The 20,322-nt window shown below is 35.0% G+C and overlaps 1 protein-coding gene across 3 annotated transcripts in view; it reads right to left on the bottom strand.

Annotated features, from left to right (window-relative positions):
- The window catches only part of LOC120774924, a 35,898-nt gene that overhangs the window by 3,742 nt on the left and 11,834 nt on the right, over positions 1–20,322 (bottom strand). The window contains exons 1-4 of one of the 3 annotated variants that reach the window (XM_040104799.1): positions 12,669–12,755; positions 10,521–10,780; positions 1,048–1,140; positions 111–968 (exon numbers count right to left, since the gene is read on the bottom strand). In XM_040104799.1, the coding sequence (XP_039960733.1) occupies positions 597–968; positions 1,048–1,140; positions 10,521–10,688 (633 nt within the window). In that variant the 5' untranslated portion in view covers positions 10,689–10,780; positions 12,669–12,755 and the 3' untranslated portion in view covers positions 111–596. Of the gene's footprint in view, positions 1–110; positions 969–1,047; positions 1,141–10,520; positions 10,781–12,668; positions 12,756–20,322 lie in introns of those variants that run through there. The other 2 variants (XM_040104800.1, XM_040104801.1) reach the window with 2 other exon arrangements.

Raw genomic sequence — 20,322 nt, 5'->3', positions numbered from 1 at the left:
GGTTTACAATCGTGTGTAATGGGAACGTAAAAAATACTTAAATTAAACTAAAAATACAAAAAAAAAACGCAAAAACTTTATAAAAAATATTTTTTCGAATTGTTGGAAATTTTAAAATATCAAAACGAGTATGGTTGCCTACATAATAAAACTACCAATATGCGCAGAAGAGTTTAAAGAGTGTATAACAAGAACTATACATTATTTACATAAGTATATTCAAGGATAATAGGAAGACATTACTTTCGAAGTTTATATGGTTTGCTTTGTAGCATTCTGCGTTAAATAGAATAAAGTTGAAATTTAACGTATTACATGCGCAGTATGCAAGTATGTATGAGTATGTGTGCGTGCTTCGCCTTTGTACATGTGTTTAATTGTATGTGTGTGTGTGTCTCTCAATGAAAGTGCATTCTCAAATGGGTGTGTGGATCGATATTTCGTAAGCAGCGCGTAACAATAATTCTGTATTGAAGTGTATAGCCAGAGAAGAATTTGTAAATGTATTGACATATATATATAAGTACATATTGGCATATGTTGCTAAATATATATACGTATTTTAGTTAACATCACAGCAGCCACTTGCAGCAGCCTTAATAGCCAGCCTCGTCTGAATCCGGCGCGGCTGTGGTACCGCCTCCAGCAGGTCCAGCTGCAGAGCCTTGCAGAATAGGACCAGAGAAGCCGAGGAACTTCGACACGATATTACCCAAACCAGCATTGGCATTGCCATTGCCCGCTGAAGAACCGCTGAAAGCGGTGATTGTAGTCAGCACGCCAGTGGTCAAATCGTTGGCAATATTGCCAAGTGAGCGTATTTTGGGTGAAACTACGGCGGTAACGAGCGTTTGGAAGTCCTTAATGGGCACGGGTTGCTTAATGTCCCACTGCTTGTTCTTCTCGATGTTGGCGCGATCCAGCTGCTCGATGACACGCGTTTTGGTGTCGAGGAAGTTGTCGATTTTCTGTGCAATAAAAATTGTTGTTTATTTATTAGTTAAAATAAGCAAATATTTGTCGCAATAATTTCAAAATAATGCTTACACCAAAGACAAATCCCAGCACTGCATTCTTGGCTTCGAGAGTCGCATCGGGTAATTTTCTTTTGTTGCGCTCAAGATCATCGCCTGAAACTGCCTGCAAAACCGTAATCAAAAGATAAGTTAAACATTTGCTTTAGAAAATCGTCGACTTTTTGAAAAAATGTTGTATTGAATTCCCTTGGCCACATGGCTCAACTTATGTTTTTAAATAGGTATGTAAAGTAAGTTCGTAGAGGTATTTTAGGATGTTCTACCACAAAAAGGGTGACCCCCTAATCTGCTTCAAATATCGCGGGGTAAGCCTCCTCAACTTTACAAATAATGTTGCATCGAGCGTAGTATGTGAAAGACTGAAGCCCACCGTAAGCAAACTGACTGAAGCTTATAAGTGTGGCTTTACACCTGGCAAATCAACAAGTGACCAGATTTTCACCATGCGCAATATGAAGGAAAAATTCAAAGCTCGAAAAGGAGCTGCCTTTATGCTGCTTTGTCTGAATTTGGTATCCCCGCAAAACTAATACTGCTGTGTAAACTGACGTTGAGCAACACCAAAAGCTCCATCAGGATCGGGAAAGACCGCTCCAAGCCGTTCGATACCAAACGAGATATAACCACGTAAGCGGTGTCTACGCCAGTAAAGAAGAAGAAGATGTGTGTAACTAGCTCTTTGTGGCTTCTTAAATTTCAAAAATACCTAAGTTCTAAGAAAAATGCCTAAAATCTAACAAAAATGCTTGAAATCTAAATTGCAAAGCACTGAAAGCCATAACCAAAGATAAAGCAAATATGATAATGCCATAAAATCGTTGCCACTTGCACTTTGCTACAGCCATAAATACGTGTCTTTAATTGCCGCTAAAGACATGCAAGTGGGCACACAATTGACCTAGCCAAGTATTAAACGATTAAGGTCACCGCATAATTGCGCAATATTGCTTAAAAATAGATTTAATCAATGCGAAATCTTTGCGGCAATTTTCAGCTAATCGTTGTAGGCTATTACGCTGCTAAAATTGTTCATATTTATTTAACGAAATTTGCATTCAGAGCAAAGTTCATTAAGTTCATAGTTGTTTTTTTCTTTTCAATAACCACAAACTCACCAATTGACTTAATGAAATGGTGAGTGACCGATTTGCAGTTGGACTATGTCACTTCACCTCTGACAACGCGAACGAAAATCCGGTTTCAAGTTTACACTCATTTAGAAAAACCATGATTTGTGCATAACTATCTTGTTCAAGCTTGTTTTTGTAATTTTTTCAATCTAAGATATGCTTTTTTTCTCGATCCATCTCTTAATATCATATGCGCCACTCGCGTTCGACTTGACCCAGTTGAAATATAAATAATTGCACAAGTAACAAGAAATACATATAATGTATGATATGAAATAAAACATGAAATTCGCTAATTTAAAAAAAAAATCATATTGTCTAACAAATTAGCATTGTCATAAAGTTTTAGTTAAGACAAAGCCGTGTTTGACAACGCAGCATTTAACTGTCTCTTGGCGCCTCAATTGTGTAATTATATGACATGATATGTGGAGAATAATATGCGAGTCACACAGCCTATCATTGTCAGCTATAAAACTGGCTACAGCAGCCAATAAAAATTTGTTGTAAACTGGAACAAATAAACGGATTAATTTATATTATTTATTTATGCAATATACGCTTGAGCTAGCTTGTCATTGCTCTTAGTTAATAAATCGCACCCATTTAGCTACGCTTTTCGTTAGAATTTAATTGTAAACCAATTTGTACTGTTCAGTTTGCACTCTGATTTAATTTTGAAGGTTGCGTGGTAAAACCAACTGAATTGACATTCAAATTATTATGAAAGATTACATTTTTGAAATATTTCAATTGCATTTTTCACAACTACCAACGGAGTAAGCGATTGATATAGCATACTAAAAGCGGCTAACTTACTTGTCGTTGGTCAACCAACGATTTTCCATAATTTCCATAAATTAAGTATGTTTCGCTTTATTCAATGGTTATCAGTTGAACCTAAGCACCTTGACTTCGAATATTGGTTTTAATTTATCAAGACTTGTTGACATCACAGGTGACACAGCTGCTAGTGCTGACACACTGAAAGTTTTGTTTTTTCGTTCAATAAGACTGCAGCCGCCTTTGATACTTTAATCTGGCTTCAATTTTATGTGATTCTTTTGTGCGTATTCGTTAAGCTGTAGTTTTTTTCTAAGCAAAGGTATTGATAGGAATGCGTTTTGTAATGCAAATACTATATACTTAGTCACAATTGTGTTCAATTGAATTTAGAATTGTTAAACATCTAATATATAAACTTAATGTTTATCTAGAAGAATTTCACGCAGGAGATAATTTATCAACTAACCAGCCTCTGATCTTTTGACTGATTGATTTGATCGTTTTACCATACAAAATAAAAATCTTATTTTACTACATTAATTCTGAATCGAACTTAAATCGAGTGGTAACTGGTATGGAACTCAGCGGGTTGTTGTTCACACTAAAAATTTCACTGCGCTTAGCTCTTCGGTTGTTGTCCAGGCTGTACATTTTTTTGTGCATAAAATTGAAATCAGCTCATGAGTTTTAATCATTATAAAAATTCGAAATGAGCCTATCGTTAATCGAGTAGCAGGCTGTGCGAAAGACATAAAATGGTTTCTTAATTAAAATCTTATTGTATTAAATTAATTTAGCTTTGCGGAAAGGCTGTACGATAATAATTACGTCACGGTGTTTTATGTTCGAAGGTATCTAATTTAACTTGAATCGTTCATATAGTTTGTTTACAGGAGAAATCAGGGAGTAACCTCGTACCGCATATCGACCAGAAGTGTCTTGGGAGCAGGCCAGCAGTGGAAAGTCTTGCCAGAAGCAAGGAACTTCACATCTACTCGGTGCAGGCCACAGAGGCATCGAGGGCAATAAAATAGTGGACGAGCTTGCCAGGAAAGATGTGCGGCTAATATCCGAAAACACACGTCGTGTGCAAAACGGTAGATCAGAAGTACACAAAATTCCTATTGGCACTCGATAAAAGAGACTGTAGGAAAATGATCGGAATACTAACTGATCACTATCTGGTGGCGGCACACGTCCGCAGAATGGGGCTGATAAATCGAGAAGACTGCAGAAAATATTTAGTGCAAGCATTAGAGAAACAGTGGAGCATCTCTTGAGCACTTGTCGCGCATTGGAAAGACTACGCGGTAAGCATCTGGGGTTCCCACGGTACGATACACTGGAAGAGATATCGATAGTGAGGCCGCAGAGTCTGTTAAAATTCGCGTCAAGCGCAGGGATCTCAAATGATGACTACTCCTTATGGACTTAGGAATTGAACTCCATCTGGCGTCGCAAAGGATGACAAATGGTCTATGCGTTGCTTATTGCTTACCAGTTTAACCTAATCTAACCTTGATTTCTGTAGCGATAACGTCCACTTTTTGGAACCATTCTTCATATGAGTAGTGTTAGTTCTTGTTGGTACGGTTTAGTATCTATTGTGGTTGATTAAATTATTATTTAAAGCAAGCTATAAAACACTTTCGTTTTCTCATTGGATGTACTTGGGGATTTTAATATTAATTTACTGAGAATTATATATTAAATGAGTAACTAATTAATTGCTTTCTTGGTTTTTAGTTTCTTTATTTGTTTATTTGTTATATATTTTTAATTGCCCAATTTGGAATCTAGATAAATTACTATCATAAAGGGCACAACCAGTACAACTGCTTAAAAATAATTATATTCATGGACTCATTTGAAAGAGAACTACTGTATGAAAGTTTTGAGAATATATTTATATAGTACACAATGAATATTGCAAAAATTAAAAAAAACGTATTTAGGGTATACTTCGCTATTTCCCAAGTTATTAAAAAAGTCCTCCTGCAGTGATTTTGGCCTGAGCCATAACTAAGAAAGAATTAAAGAGATTTTTAATCTGTAAAGTCTTTACAAGGTCCTACGATTGTCAAAAAAATATTACTAAAATAGCTCTTTGATAATAAATCAAAATTTGTTAAATTATTGTGATTATTTGTCAATCAAAAATTAAATTGTAATACATCGAAAATCTCGATTGTCTTTGTAAAAAGCATCATATACAAAACAAAAAAATGCCAAGCAATAAGAATAATTTTACTTCAAGTTATAACTACAGCCAATTTAATACTCTAGTTTTGGGAAAAATGCGTTTAAAGGTAAACTGATGGACCTGAGTAAACTACATAAGCGTCTGCACTTTAGAAACCTTTAACTCAAGGAATGTTTGAAATATTATTAGGGAAAAGAAATAGTTCTCGAGAAGAAGTACTTTTAATTATGACACATACTCACTCCTGAGTTTATACTGTTGTACATACACATATGTAAATGTCTTTATGCTGCTTTGCTGGAGTTTTTTCAACGGGCAGTATATCCACTCGATAATTAGGAAATAACTATTTCTATTATTTGAGATATTTCCTCGGATATGATTGCAACACAATAATGTTATATCGAGTTCCTTTATTACAAGTTAAATACTTTGTAACTTGCACTTGAGACCATAAATTTATATGTGTGTACTTATAATATAGGTATTATTGACCACGTATTGACTATTTTCCCACGTTAGTTATATATATTTTGAAAGTAGAACAAATGAGAGATGACCTTTTGAAATCTAATTAGAAAGGCGCGCAACAGCCTACAGCCTAGTAACTCAAAACGAGTTGTTGGCCATTACAAGCATAATTGCTAAAGAATGTGGTTTTTAGAAACAAATTAAAAATTTTAGCACGAAATATTTAAAAGCAACTATATTTTTATTTTCTTTAAGTATGTAAATAAATTTACAGACAAACTAGAGAACTAAAGAAACTGGCTACTTAGGCCTTCATCTCAGCAACCAAATAGAAAACAACAAATAGAATAGAATGGGGAAGGGAATTTAAAAAATACTCAAATTTTTAAACCATCAACAGCAGGCAATAATTAACTTTACTTAACTAAGCTGTGTTTATGGTATTTTTTTTTTGCATATATTAACTGTTGGCGTGAAGAATTGTTGAAAATAGCGTCTCAGTTTAACTGTTATTACAGAAGTTTAATGCGTGTGAACACCACAGACTTAGCATAAGCGACGCCGCTGCGTATACGCAACAGAAATGTGAATGGCACTGCCATGTGTATTTCACAGCTACTTTGTGTTTGGTATTTTAAACATAAAAGAAGACAATAAACCGTTATTGCCATTTATACAGAAAATTTTTGCGTAAAATAACTAGTATGAGTAATTAAACTCTAAAGTTAGAGTTATTTTTTTTATTAGAGTTAGCGCTATTATTCGTTACTAAACATGCTGGATACTCCTTTTCGTAACTTTTTTAGATTACACATATTTTTATTTATTTTTATAATATTTTACAATGCCAACTACTTGTTTTTTAATGATACCTGTAACCTGTATTCACCGCCGCTTTGTGGGAGTTTTATTGTTGGCCAGTGCGTCATCGTAAAAAAATTGCATAATAATTTCTTATAATATTTGTGCCAACAGTTTCTTTTGCTTTTTGTAATTCAACTATTTAATGTGTTTATACGCTTTTGGTGTTGATTCGTTCAAAATATTGGTGAGCTTTACTGCTCTCCTTTGGACTCATTCATGCGCTTGAATCATGTTACGCTCAACAGGTCTTCATTTCTGCACGCTTCACTCTGCTGCTTATTAAAAAATCTCTCTTCTTTCACTTTCCATTTTATGTTTATGTACCATAGGTATATTTTGTACGTTACTCTTTGCTATTTGGTTTCATTTTCGTACTTGTTGTCATAGGTCGCTTTTGATGGCGCTGGCGTGGTTGCGTACAACGATGACGATGGTCATCAACTCAACGCTTAGACATCACATGTGCGCACAGCAAAATCACCGTGGTACCTTTATACCTTTATTTGCTTTAATTTCATGTCGTTCGGTTTGTTGGTTGGTGTGAGAAATATTTTAGTTTTTCAATGTTGAATTAAAAATTTAAATTTCAAAGCATTCATGTAATTTTGTTTTGCTCTTCTTTTGTTAATTTACTTGTATATAGTGTGCGTCAAGGTCGTGCGTGAGTTGTAAAGTTTTTTTTTTATTTTTTAAATTTTTTTCCAATTCTGCAGGTACGATATTTTTACTGTTTCCACCCATATATTGAAATAGCGCATATTTATTTTGCTTGTTGTTGTGATTTTTTGTGCTTGACCAACAAGTGTTAATGACATTTATGATTGATTTTTGTATGTGATTCAATATTTTTTTTGTTTTATTATCGAATATTTCCATGCATTCAAACACGTAAATACGTGACTTTCATATGTGTACTTAGTTAAAATGATTTATTTACCAGACCGCCATAAATTTGATTTTAGCGGTGATTGCAAAATGCAATGACTAAAATATTTTTGAGGCAATAGAAACCACGCAGGCGGTATTTAAATACAACTGAATGTTAAAACTGAAAACTAAAACATAAAAAGTAAAGATTGATGCGAGGAATGTCCATAAAATATTGAGCGCTTAGAAGGAGTACGCAATCACTAAAAATATGTTATATAGTATATGGTACATGAGAGAATTTATAAATTAAATTAAGAGCGCCAGCAATTTTTTTTATCAAAAATATATCGTCACCCAAAATGCGAAATAACGTAACAACACTTTTCATAAGTTGACAGGCGAAGGAAAAACGTTATAATAGAAACTACTCGTTTGAAACAAAATTTGAGTTTTAGTTATAAAATGATTATATATTGGTTATAAAATGGTTATTCATTGGTTATAAAGTAGTTATATATTGATTAGATCTGACATGCGGATGTTGCAAATTTAATGCTACTAATAAGTAATATGATGTAATAAATCGTAACCAGTAAAAAACTAAATTTCTATTTTTGTGATGATACGTTATTTTGCATTTTAGGTGACAGAGAGACAGGTAATAGACTGACTAGGTAGGCTGAATTGTTGTTAAAATTTCTATGAGAGACAACCTCTAAAGTGGAATGAATATTTTTTCTACTATAGTAAGATCTAACTTCCAAAATGTCAACATTGTGAGTTACGAATTTTAAAAAACCATTCGCTAGAGGTTTACTAAAATTCGTACAGAAATATGAGCATCCAGTCAATAATCACATTGGACATCCAGAAACGATTACTACATTATTACTATAATATAATTATCATGAAAACCACTGCAGTTTATAGTTTTACATCTCCTTAAAGTAAGAGTTTTATAAGTTCTATTGTTCGTCTGTAGTTGACAAGAGAAGGTTTTGGAAATATGGGTCACAAAACTTTGTGAATAGAGAAGATCTTTGCAAAATGTATGTTACACAAGCTCACATTGTAAACAATGCACCATATCAAAAATCAATAGAAACTGTGTTAAAATAACATCGCAGAGCTTCTTAACCTCCTATATACTTCGCACTTATCTCTGCCCTCACATTTCAAGGAAAATACTCGCAAGAGGAGAAATTGACGACAACGAAGAGGCAGCGGGTAACAAAGAAACTATTTTGAACCACAATAGCAAAATGGAATTGAAAACTAGAAAGATCGCTTTAAATACAACTCAATTTGGTCCCAAATGATCATAGAGCTTCGCAAAACTTTAAACTTGTAATTGCTCTCATGAAAAGCGAGCACAAGGTTATGGAAGGTTCCCATATAAGTGTTTTGATAATGAAAAAAAGATAAATCTGCGTACTCTTGGCATACATAGACTACATCTATTCTATATCGATACCTCTTCCAGTATGGGGAGACCATACGCATACAGTGTAGTTTTGCCAATGAGGGAAAGCTTGCTCTAGACATTTCCAGCAGCCTTCTTGATCTGTCAACCCTATTCCGAGGCCGTGTGTCATCGCTAAACAGTGACTAGTTAGTAGTCCGATCATGTTGCTACAGTCTCTTCCCAGATTCCTTATTCGCCCGACATCACCAAATGTCATGAAACAAATTATTACTGGTGATGAGTCTTGGATCCATGACTACTACCGGTCGATCAATCGACCGAATATCGTGGCAAAGGTGAGCCGAAGCTGAAAAAACCACGTCAAAGCAGGTTAAAAATCAAGGTTGTGTGGCAGTTTTCTTCGACTATCGAGATGTGGTGCACTCTGAATTCCTTCCAACCGGCCATATTGTCAACAAAGAATACTATTCGAGCGTTATGCGTTATTTGCGTGAAACTACTCGTAAAATAAGGGGAGAATTATGGGCCCACAACTCTTGGTTTTTGGACCACGATAAAGCGTGACTTCTGGCTATTCAGCAAACCCATATGACTGCTTTTGGGAAACCGTTTTGAGTCAATTGAAAACATTAAACGTGAATCGCTACTCGCATTGAAGGCTATTCCGGAAATTGACTTTAACATTTGTTTCGAGGATTGGAAGAAGACGTTGGTACAAATGTATTGGGGCTAAGGATGTTTATTTTGAAGGGATGACATACTTATAGATTTTGAACAATGCATTAAAAAATGTATAATTATGAACAAAGTCTTACTATCTTTTTGCTAATAGTAGTAGACTATAATATTTCCAAAAGCAAGTATGGAGATTTATTAATATATAGCCACCTCACTACTGATCCTAGTCAAGAAGTTAAACTGAGTACCTTCGAAAGCTTTACAACTATGGGTACAACTTTCCAATAAGATAATAAGATTCATTCAAAAAATTGCTGCTAACAATTTTTAAACACTAAATTATATATTTTTCAGAATTTAGCAATAAATTCATCTGAAAAGTTGTACACTGCTACACCAAAGAGTTAAAAATTATCCAACAAGCATTTCGGTAATCAACGAAAAGTGAAAGAAAGTAAAAATGCCACTCCTTTCACGAAATCGCAGGAAAAGCATGAATAAAATAACGGCTCTGCACTAAACACTATAACAATGTAAATTAAAGATTTTTACTTCCTGCAGTGCAAATAATGAGTGCTACACAGTGCATGTACGTAAGTAGATTGATGTATGTATGCAAGGTACTTATATTTACACACAACTGTACAACAACACGTAAATTTATATTTGCAATTGTAACTGTTTGTCAGCAGTAAACCACGAGCTGAGCGTTTCCTTCTTTTACAATCGAACATATGCGATGACGTCGCCAACACGGACAAAGCCGAACCATTCACCCAAATAACCCCCAACGAACAACAATAACAAAAATTTACAACAAAACCCAATACATACATATGCACTTGCTTGCAGACAAACAAATAGTAAAAGAGCAAACTGTCGAAAAACCAGTCGTGGCAGTCAACGAAAATATGGTCAGTTGGTTATACTCGTATGCAGCATGCGGCTCGTGCCACGGGGCAAGCTTGTTGCACGTTGATGCTGCATAACGAATTCGGTATTTCAGCATATTTTTCGCCACTTAATTTTCTTATGTCTAAATATATGTATATTACCTCAGCATTGATAGGATTCAAATCGCTATTGATTGCATCCGCGCTCTCCGCCTCCAGTGAGAGCAGATCATCTCGTTGACGTTTGACGCGCAAGGCAGGCACCGCCAGACACGACTGGCAAATGATAAAGACGAGGAAAATACCCAAACTGCACCGTAGTGACTGCATTTTTTTGGCTGTTTATGTTTGGTTTACTAGACGTTATTATTTCAGAGTTGTGTATGTGTCTTTGCAGGAGTAAGTAGAGAGTTGAAGAGAATCTGAAAAATTAGATAAGAATGTTTAGAATTGTATTTTTTTGATTTTATTTAAATTTTTGCATAGATTTTAGTAATAGTTTAAGGCGCGTATACAAGCGTTAATAACTAGTAAATTTTCATATACATTTATATATCATTACCTAAAATCCAATGTAATGTATATTCAAAAAAATAGAAATTGTGTTTTTTATTGCTTGCGATTACTACATCATGTTATATACATATATATATATATATGTATGTAGCACACAATTTTCTTATATAACCGTTTTATAACCAATACATAACCACTATATAACCAATATATAACGTTTTTATAACCATTTGATACCCAAAACTCAAGTTTGGTTTCAATATGTGTGGTTTCTATTATAACGTCTTTCCTTCGCCTGTAAACTTGTGAAAAGTGATGTTACGTTATTTTGCCTTTCAGGTGGCGATATACTAGTATAAATATTTATGTTTTTGAAAAATGTAAGTTTTTTCAAGGGCTTCAAGTACATTTTTTTTATTTTTTGGTTCTATATTCTCGATGAATGTGTGATAGTGGATTAAATTGACTTAAGTTACCACAAGCAAGTTTCGTTTTCTACTAGAACTATAGCTAGCCTCTAAAGTTATATCATGTAAAATAAAACGCGGAATTGAGTTTTGAATAAGTTAATTGAAATTTTTTACACAAAAATGAATAGACTTAAGCTCTCTTTTAATCCTCTTTTATTATTTGGGCAACGTTGGAGTTATTTGGAAGAGTGATCTAAAATTATTGGGTGTTTTAAGTTATAGAAAATATAGGGATTTAAAAGATTCTAAACAAGCTGTATATATGTATATTTGTACAATAAATACCGTTAATAATGTATGACTTCGAAGAAAGAGTGAAACTGTTTCTGGTACTCTTGGCAATAAATACCAGTTATAATGGAATATCTCTTAATTTCCTTGACAAGCAAATAATCTAGTATGTGAGTTTATACTTTAGAGTTAACAATTTTAAAATAAATAGCCGAAAAAGTGGTTACTTAAAGTGGTTTATCAGAATCAGAAAAAGCTTTTATATAAGCTTAATTAATACATAAAGCAATCAACATTGACCCAGTTATAAGCTTAAGCCTTAATTGTGATTCTAATACCAGTTATTATGATTCGAAGACCACAAAAATTTGAGTCTTAGAATCTAAGCTTTACTAAATGCTTTTGTTAAGGAATAGAAAAGTGCATAGAGCTCCGTTATAGGTATTTATTCTAGAACGTTCTTTTAAGCATTCTCTTCAAAGAATATAGAGAAAGAATTAGTATACTGTGAGAACCATTCCAAGAAGTGCTTAAGCATCTTGTAGAATCAACGATATAACGAGCTTACTATAACACTTATACGAAAGAATCATAAAATTAAAGGTTTTATATACATACATATATAACTCAAGTTCACTAATTATTATATAAGACAAACGCAAGTTATTCATAAGAATAAGAATAACATTAGGAAACACATGCTGGTATAATCAATTTCATTACAAAAATATTATATTATTTGAATAATAATTTTTATATTAAAAAGAATATTATTTTAATAAAAACAATACTGACAATACTTAAAATATAATTCTACAATATTCACCAACTTCACTTTTCATGCAAAACTATTTTCAAGCTCTGCACTTGTCTAGAAAAACCAGCCCAAAATTTTTCGCACCCAACTAATCATTTGCAATAACTCTTATAGCTCCTCAGAAGCCTTATAATTTTCGTATACAAAAGCAATTATATTAATTATTGCAAACAACAACTCCAATATGAATTCCATTCCAGATTATAGAAAAATCAAACAGAAAAAAAAAAGTTTTTGAAAGCAATGAAATGTTTGTATGAACTGATGAACTCGTACCACAAAATCGAAGCACACTCAACTCGTCGGCACAACGGACAGCTACGGCAACACTAGCGTTATAACAGGACGCACACGATATTAGCGCGTTCACTAACTTTAAGCAAATGACTGCAGACGAAAGCGGCTTCGGTGATTTAGCAGTGGCCAAAAATCGCTTACAACAGCCCCCAAACACCATGCACAACAACAACAGTGCACACCTTGAAGGCAAGTTAGTCGGCCAAGAGCCGAAGCGATGCAAGCCAACTGCCACTGCGTGTGTGTGCGTGTATGTATGTTTACAATGCGAAGCATTTTTGGTGCATACATATATACGAAGTATGCTCATGTGCTGTTGTATATGTGTGTGCGTGTGTATCGATGGCGGTTTACATTGGTAGCTGGTGTTGGTTGGCAATTGGCAGCCTGTTTTTGGTTATTGGTGGCTGGCTGTAGCTGGCGCAGTTTTAATGCTTTACGTTGACGCTGCAAGGCGTCCAAGAGGCGCACGAATGTGCCAAAGAGTAACACCGACGTAACTAACCACGGGTGGATAAGCAAACGCGCTTGCAAGTGTGGTTGGTTCGGGTAAGTTCGGTGCAGACACAGTTTCAATTGCAAGTTATTTGCAGGCTGATTATAGTCGAATCGAAACCAAGCTAAGCGAAGAGCAGTGAAGCGGTGTAAAAAGAGTGTCAGTAAGTTGTGAAAAAATAACAAAAATGCTGCAATAGTAATAAATAATTCTCACAAAATTCCCAGAATTTGAAACTCGCTCTTCGATTGCACTGCGCTTTGGCTTTGACGCTGTTGCGGTGCGCATGCGCAACGCTCGAAATTCATTTAAGTTAGTATTCACTGGCAAAAGCAGAGAATGGCACTGGCTATTCGACTCAAGAGCGTTACAGTTTGTTGAGTTCACTCATAGATCACTCGTCGTGGTCAGCTCAGTGGTGTTGGGAGTGTGAGTTGGTTGAGTCGATTTGAAAAGTATTTGCTGCATGGTGTTACCAAAGAGCATGAAAGTATATGCTTGAATTATTTAATTTTTTACATAAGTTTTGCTTTTCATGTAAATTTTCCTTTGAAATTTATCTGTATAATTAATAAAATTTTATTTAATTTTTGCTTCGATATTAAATTAACGTTTCTTTTACGAAAAGTCTTAATATTAAATGCTGGAAAACAGTAAAATGCAAACATCTTCGTTAATTTTTGCTGTTTAGTTAATAAACACAGTTATCAGCATAGAAGCCCTTCAAACTTACAGAAGACTGATCCTGTCATAATTTGTAGGTATATGTGGATTGCTTAAAATTCCTGGGTATCTGGGGTCAATACTAAAATTTTTGTATCCTAATACCTGGTGGAAAGTTTATTTTAAAAATTTTTTCTTCCTCTTGCTATAACATGTGTTGGTAACGTCAACAGGAAAATATCGTATATTTTTTAAGAAGATCACATTTTATTGGAAAAGTTCGACGTTAGTATAGAACATATTGCTATGAGTGAACGCCTTCTTGACGCAGATATTTCACATAAACAAATTTTCATAGAAAACATGTCCAAAGCCTTCTTAAAATGTTTTGTCCTGCAAATTTTATCCCCCTCCTATTGAGGTCGCCCAAAATCATATACCACATGATCAATATATTCTCACAACATGTCGTAGAGAGTATAGTAAAATAAATCGAGGTAATTGTGCAGCATGGCAAGAGTAATAATATTCATGGTAAACTTGTTCCTCATGTTCCCTGCCACTTTGGGGAGATTGGTATTGCAGATGGCCAAAATCAGATAATGCCATGCTCTTAATAGAACCGTAAATTGCAATTAGCGCAAAAGATCGCTGCTCCAAACATTAAATGACATCTGTAATATGATAAAGTGAGCATGGCTCCGGCTCCAAATAGGTTTACTTCACATATTTCACTTAACACTAAAACTTGGACCAAATGGTATTTTCCAGTTGTGGTATCTCGCATGTAAAATTGGCCCATATCGTTTCAAGACTGAATATACCAAATATGAGGGGTTCAATGCCTATTTCACAAATTTTGTTCAGCGATCATGCCCATTTCTGGCTCATTGGATATGTAAATAAGCAAAATTTCTTCAAAAATGATGCTGGTGCAAATGTAACCGTCAATGGCGACCATTATCACGCCATGATAACCGACTATTTGATCTCTGAAATTGAAGCTCGTGATAAGGCGACATTTGGTTTCCACTGGACGGCGCCACTTCCCACACATTGCATCAATTAATTGATATACATACATATTGAGAGAACACTTCGATGAGCAGATGATTTCACATTTAGGAACGGTCGATTTGCCACCAGGGACGTGTGATATCACACCGTTAGACTTTTTCCTGTGGGGATATGTAAAGTCTAAAGTGTATGCGGACAATCCCGCTTCGATTTTGGCCTTAGAGCAAAACATTTCGCGTGTAATTCGGCAGTTGCCAATCGAAATGTTCGAACGAGTCTCAGAGAATTGCGCTCAACGGATGTTTCATCTGAGACGTCGCTGCGGCTAACATTTGAAAGAGATGATCTGATTCAAAAAATAAATACCAAAGAATGTTTTTTCTAATAATAATAAGCATTCCTCATTAAATGAGAAGTTTCTGTATTTTTCTTTAAGAAAGTAGGGAACCTGGAAATGGATCACCCTTTATAGTATATTACTAAATTGAGATACTGAAAAGAGTGATATCAGCCCATGAACTACACCAGCCTCATATTATAAGTTTCGTTATTTTAATTGACTATCTTAATAAAGAAGTTTTGAAAATATTATCCCACATTTTATCCTTTCAGATTGGGTGAGTTTAAAATGTTCTCAAATCATGTATGAATAATTGCTTCGCAAAGCTCAGAATTCGGATAAGACTCATCAAGCTACTTTTTGGAACTTATAGAACTCAATCAATCCAGGTAAGTGTTTAATTTACGTCACTATTAAAAAATTATATTTACTTTCAACGTTCGTTAGGAGTAATGACTAAGAAATATATAAAAAAAATGCAATGATTGACATTGTATGTTAAATTGTGAACCATTCCAACACCGTGAGAACACATTTGACACTGAAAGCAGGGTTCTTAATTTCAACTAGCTGTATGCCCATATTACCCAAACTTGAAGCTTCTAACTGGACAAAAATCTCTTCTCATTTTTCTACACCATCCCTTATTTCATATACCACTTCGAAACTTTTCCGCAAATTGTTCCATCCGTCTTATCTTTCCGAAAGTCAACTGAAACAAGCCCTGAATGATATTCCAGGCATCCATGTTTAAAGGAATGTTATTACATAGTAGTTATTAGAACCATCACAAATCATAAACGACTTGGAGAATTTATAAAAAAATAGCTTAGCTTTTCAAACAAGTAACGGGAACTATTATATGTTCTTATAAGGTAATAAATGAACGAAATGAAGCGGTTGTAAAATAAAACATTGCAATATTTGAATAACATTTAAATGATAGTTGTATACGTTTACTAGGATTTCAAAACTGGTAGGCAAATTCAAATCCTGAACGAAGTTAAATATCTTACGTCGTATTAAGGGCTAAAAGAGTATTAAAAAGGAAAGGAGAATTTGGAAAACGGAAAATATAACCTAAAGACGGATAGATAAATGAACTTACATTGTGACAAAATATTTAACTATTCATCAATATTTATTTTGTCGCCTTCAAAGTAATCCCCACCAGATATTATAGACTTATGTCAACTGTTTATTCAGTTCCCGAAACACTTTTAATAAGCAGTTTTCGGGATGGTCTTCAGCTCCTTCAGAGAACTATTATTTCTTCCATCGACTGAAAACTGGTTCCGTGGTAGCCTCTCCATTGCTCAGTTTGGGGAACAAGAAAAAATCACATTGAACCAAATCTGGCGAATATAGTGGTTGATCGATGGTATTCATTGTTTTTTTTTTTTGCTTTAAATTCGCTCACAATCGTGGCTGGATGCGATGGTGCATTATCACCATGTAAAATCCCAGAAATGTTCTTCCACTATACTGGCCGTTTTCGACGGATGTTCTCACGCAAATGCCTCCGAAACAAATAAATGACGCACCAAACCATGAATATCGAATTAAACAACAACCATCGCCTTGATTTCGATAGGCTTTGGCGTGGTTTTTTTTGGTTTCGCTTCGTTGTTGACTTGTTTGCATGCGTAACTCATAAACCCATGTCAACCCGACAGCTATAATGCTCTCTATGAATGTGGAATCGGAACTCGACGGTTAATCATGTCCAAAGAGACTTGGTTACGGTAATCTTTTTGAAAAAAGTTTAAATTTATCAGGACGAGTTGAGCAAAAAAACGTTTCATTCCCAAAATACCCAAAAAAAATCGAGCTTTCCTCCTCACTTTTTTAATATTTTCATCACTTGAAGAAGTCGAAGGACGTTCAGAACGAGGCATGTCTTCAAAAATATATCGACCGTCTTAGAAGGCTTTGTATTACTCGTAGGCTAGGGGATTTTAATTACAATTTCAGAAAGTGTTTTTTAACACTGTATATCTGAAGAACAAAGGCGGATATCTTATAGATATATATTTCTAAAAATGGTTTAAGAATTGCAATTGTAGGATCGAACAATCGAACAGGCAACGAACCTTTATAGCAGAGTTGTGTGGCCTATCTGGACGTTAGTTATCAAAAACAAAATGGCATTTTGAAAAGCCTGCTTAATGATATTTGACACCTTTTTACATGTACATAAAGAAATATATCGAATTTTGTTCAAAAAGTACTTTAACTGATACGCTTATTCCAAATAAAAGTTATTCGAGGCCGTGAAGAAAACTTAATTACAAGGTATATGTGATAGTGCAAAGTGTCATTCCAAAATTCAATACTATTTCATTACTTTCTATACATGTCATGTGTGTCTTAGAGTCCATGGCACAACAATTATTTAAAATTTATCTGTCGCACCAAAACAAAGTTCATATTTAAGCTTTAATAATTTAGCAATTTTCCAAAGCACTTATAATATTTCATAACTTTTAAAAGAAGAACATAAAATAATTACTCTTTTTAATTGCAACAATCAATGTCTCTTTTTCGAATGACACTGATTACCTGCTGCTTGTTCGCCTTAATACCACAGTAGATTATCACCTTTGGACAATATTTGTAACAAAGAAAACCGGACTGGTGATTTACATGTCTGTGTATGCGTATTAACTTGTAATATTTTGTAAAAACTGCTTATAAATTCACGCCGCTGCATTCAGTTTTAAAGAGTTGTGTGCCAGCGTTAAAAATAAATAAATTACTCAAGTTCTTATTGGCCAATATGTATTGGATTTATGCCGCAATTAAATATAAAAACATTTAACGACATTTTTAGCAATTCTTATAATAGATAGCCTCAGAAGTTCATATCGCTTTAATAATAAAATAATTTTTGCAGCAAAACTCGATATTTGCTGTTCAATATATTCGCTATCGACGTCAATATACCAATTACGGTGGCCTGTCAACTTTTCAATATAAATTATGTAATCTCGCAACATGTTTCAACAGAGTACTATAGTTTTGTTCAGCTAACAGGGTTTATAATAATTATAACTAGTTGAAATACGTGTGATTGCCTACCCACCTTATTGAAATCGCTTTGACATCAATGAACAATGAGCAGAGTACCTCACACCTTCAGATCATGGGTATCCTGTATCTCAGAACCAATTCAAAATAATTAATAATTAATTGAAACCAATTCAACCAAATTCCGTGTATAACATTTTTAGATCACATTGACAAAATGGGCGAAATCGCATGACAACCCCGCATGTTTCTCATATTTCACATTTTTAAATTCGCATGATTCTTATACTTTACAGTAAAAAAATTAATGAAAACATCAGATCAAAACCTTTCAAAATAGTGCATAGAGGGCATGCAATCTTGTACCAAAAAGGCACAAATCAGACTACCTCCAGATGCCGACGAAGTGGCTGTGTATCTGAGAGATATTTAGATCGGACCATTTGTCGATCATGGTGTGCCCTTGTTTGAAAAATAGGTTAAACTGATTAACTATATAGTGTACATCCTAGCCTCACCTAAACCTGTATAAAAATTTTCGAATTTCCGCATCGAACGGCTCGGAGAGGTCCTCCTCGATTCTAACGGAGCTTTTGGTATGGCTTAACGTCAGTTGGCACAGCCGTGGTACCAAATTCAGAAATAGCAGCATAAAGAAAACTCTTTTTCGTACTGTCAAAAACAGCTTTGAAATTGACGAATAGGTGGTGTGTGTCGATTCTCATTTCACGTGTCTTTTCCAAGATTTGGCGCATGGTGAAAATCTGATCAGTTGTTGATTTTCTAGGTCTAAAGCTATACTGATAACGTCTAATCAGTTTGTTTACGGTGAACTTCAGTCCTTCACACACTACTTTCGATATGACCTTATATTACTCCTGCCATGTAATTGGCCCAAATTGTACTGTCCATTTTTGTGGTTTGGATAGAGTACATTTAAATCCAATCTTATTTGAATATCTTGGCCGGCAATCCATCGGCCCCGCCGCTTTTTTGCTTTTCAGGCGGGTAATTGCTATTCGAACTTCTTCGCGTTCGAGCAATAAAACGTCCGCTCTATCGCCATCGATATTGGCATAGGGTCAACCATTTTCTGGTGTTAAGCTTTCACTGCCATTCAGAAGGCTGGAGAAGTGTTCCCTCTATGATTTCTGTCTGCTCTCGGCATCCGTTACTAGATCATGGCTTGGGGTTCTTGTCAATTCCTTCCTACTCACGCATTTCGGCCTATCTCTTTTTTCGTTTGCAAATGTGTATCGCTTCCCTCTTCAACTCTCGATTGTAGCATTGCAAGGTAGGCAGTGTGTTTTCTCTCCACTGCGTCACGGCACTTCTCGTCATACCAGCTGTTCTTTTGTCTTTTTCGAAAACCAATGGTTTCGTTTGCATCTGTATGTAAGGAGTTTGAAATCCCGTCTTACAGTTCCCTTATACCGTATCGATTTGGTTGGTCGTTTTTTGATCCGGAGACAACTAGGTAGCTTGATACATTTTTCTGTGCTGAAATCATAATCATATTTCGGGCCCTGGCGAAGTCGATCAACCCCAACCCATTTTGGGATGTTTCATCATGGAGGTTGGATTTACCGACCGTTATGCCAAAATACCTTCTTTACCCACCCGGGAGTTAAAGTCACAAAGCACGATTTTGACATCGAGGCGGGGACAGTTCTCATCTCTGTGAGATATTTACAGCGAATCTTTTGCTAATCGTGGTGTTCCTTTGTTAAATTTAAATAGGTTAAATATCCTAGCCTCATCTATACCTAATATTAGGTTGTCAAAAAAGTCTTGCGGTATTTTCGCTAGTTGGCGCTGAAAGCGCGTAGTTCTAGTTTTATTCGTCGCATCGGGTCATGCTATACCTTTTTGGAAAGCTCATTTCACGCGCTAACACGTGTTTGATTGATTGTCGTTTCTTTTAAGTCGTTCGTGAGTTATAGCGTCGCAAACATTGAGCAAAATAAAGAGAAAATACGGCATATTTTACAGTACAACTACGATCAAGGCAAAAGTGCATCTCAAGCCGCCAAAAAAATTTGTGCAGTTTATGGACCCGATACAGTTTCCATTTCCACCGCACAACG

This window comes from Bactrocera tryoni, chromosome 4, assembly GCF_016617805.1.
Source record: "Bactrocera tryoni isolate S06 chromosome 4, CSIRO_BtryS06_freeze2, whole genome shotgun sequence".
Taxonomy (NCBI): Eukaryota; Metazoa; Arthropoda; class Insecta; order Diptera; family Tephritidae; genus Bactrocera; species Bactrocera tryoni.
This window is presented reverse-complemented; position numbering and strand designations above follow the sequence as displayed.